The 1,340-nt window shown below is 52.9% G+C and overlaps 1 protein-coding gene across 1 annotated transcript; it reads left to right on the top strand.

The window, feature by feature from the left end:
- Nucleotides 1-460: 460 nt before the first annotated feature.
- On the top strand, nucleotides 461-1,101 carry RPL23 (ribosomal protein L23; the record flags this gene model as incomplete). The annotated part of the gene is made up of 2 exons (XM_017837889.1): nucleotides 461-622; nucleotides 968-1,101. Coding segments are annotated over 2 exons (245 nt in total), but the record flags the coding sequence as incomplete, so codon positions are not given.
- Between the last annotated feature and the right edge of the window lie 239 nt (nucleotides 1,102-1,340).

The following is a 1,340-nucleotide window of genomic DNA, read 5'->3' as shown; positions in this document are numbered from 1 at the left end:
CCTCACAGGGAGGAATTCCTTCCCAAAACCCTCTGCTGAGTCTATTTCTCCATCTATAAAAGAGGAGCAATGTTGCATGGATCTGTGAAGTTGGATCATGGAATCCTGGAATGGTTTGGGTGGGAAGGAACCTCAAAGCCCCTCCAGTCCCACCCCCTGCCATGGGCAGGGAACAGGTTTGCTCCCGCTCCAGAGGAGTTTTTGCCAAATATTGTTTGTGAATTAATGGCTTATTTAGAAATAAAGGTGGGAAAGTGGGAAAACAGTGGATCATCCAGGTGCAGATGCAACTCTGAGTGTTACACGCTCGGTTTTAAGGGGGCTGGTGACCACAAACCGAACCTCTTCTTAGTGGAACACCAACAAATATGAGATGTAAAGTTAAAAACCACCCCGAGTTTGTGCCTTGGGTTTGATGCTGCAGCAGAGCAGCTCCTGAGGGACATCCCCCTGGAGTGAGTGTTTATCCCAAGGTCTGTGACCCCGAGCTGCTCCTCTCCCTTCCCAGTGCACCCGGCCGTGGTGATCCGGCAGCGGAAATCCTACAGGAGGAAAGACGGGGTGTTCCTCTACTTCGAAGACAATGCAGGGGTGATTGTAAATAACAAAGGAGAAATGAAAGGTGAGGGTTGGAATCGTGTGGATTCCCACTGGGAATGTGGGGAGGTGGGCATTGCCACAGGGCTGAGCTTTCCTGAGGGAAAGGACCCAGGTTCCACTCAGAGAGTGGGAAATGCTGCCCTGGACCATCTGTGCCCTTTAATCCTGGAATTCCAGAATGGTTTGGGTTGGAAGGGACCTTAAAGCTCATCCAGTTCCACCCCCAGGGGCACCTTCCACCGGCCTGGGTTGCTCCAAGCCCCGTCCAACCTCGACCACTTCAGGGATGGGGCAGCCACGGCTTCTCTGGGAATTCCATCCCCCCCTCCCGGGGCAGAACTGATGCTCCGTTATCCCTGTTTTCCAGGCTCAGCAATCACAGGCCCCGTGGCCAAGGAATGTGCGGATCTGTGGCCCAGGATCGCCTCCAACGCCGGGAGCATCGCCTGAGCCTCCCCCTGAGCCTCTGCAGAGGCAGCAAATAAAAGGCCTTGTACCCAACTCCGTGCTCTGTTTCTTGCCAAAGCGTCTCCTCTGTGGAGCAGAAAGGTGCTGGAAGAAGGGAGGTGGTGCTGGGAAGGATTTTTATGGAGCTCCTTGTGTGTTTCAGCAGGAAAACGGGATTTGGGGCTTTTAATACCTGAAGTCTCTTTTTTTAGGCAGGTTCTTGCCCTGCTGGAAAAACACCTGGAATGGCTTAAATTTTAGCAACAGTGAATTGATCCAGTGGGTGTGCACAG

This window comes from Lepidothrix coronata, unplaced genomic scaffold (genome assembly GCF_001604755.1).
Source record: "Lepidothrix coronata isolate B3197 unplaced genomic scaffold, Lepidothrix_coronata-1.0 Scaffold316, whole genome shotgun sequence".
NCBI classification, from domain to species: Eukaryota; Metazoa; Chordata; class Aves; order Passeriformes; family Pipridae; genus Lepidothrix; species Lepidothrix coronata.
The sequence above is the reverse complement of the archived record's forward strand: the minus strand, read 5'-3'. Positions and strand labels throughout refer to the sequence as shown.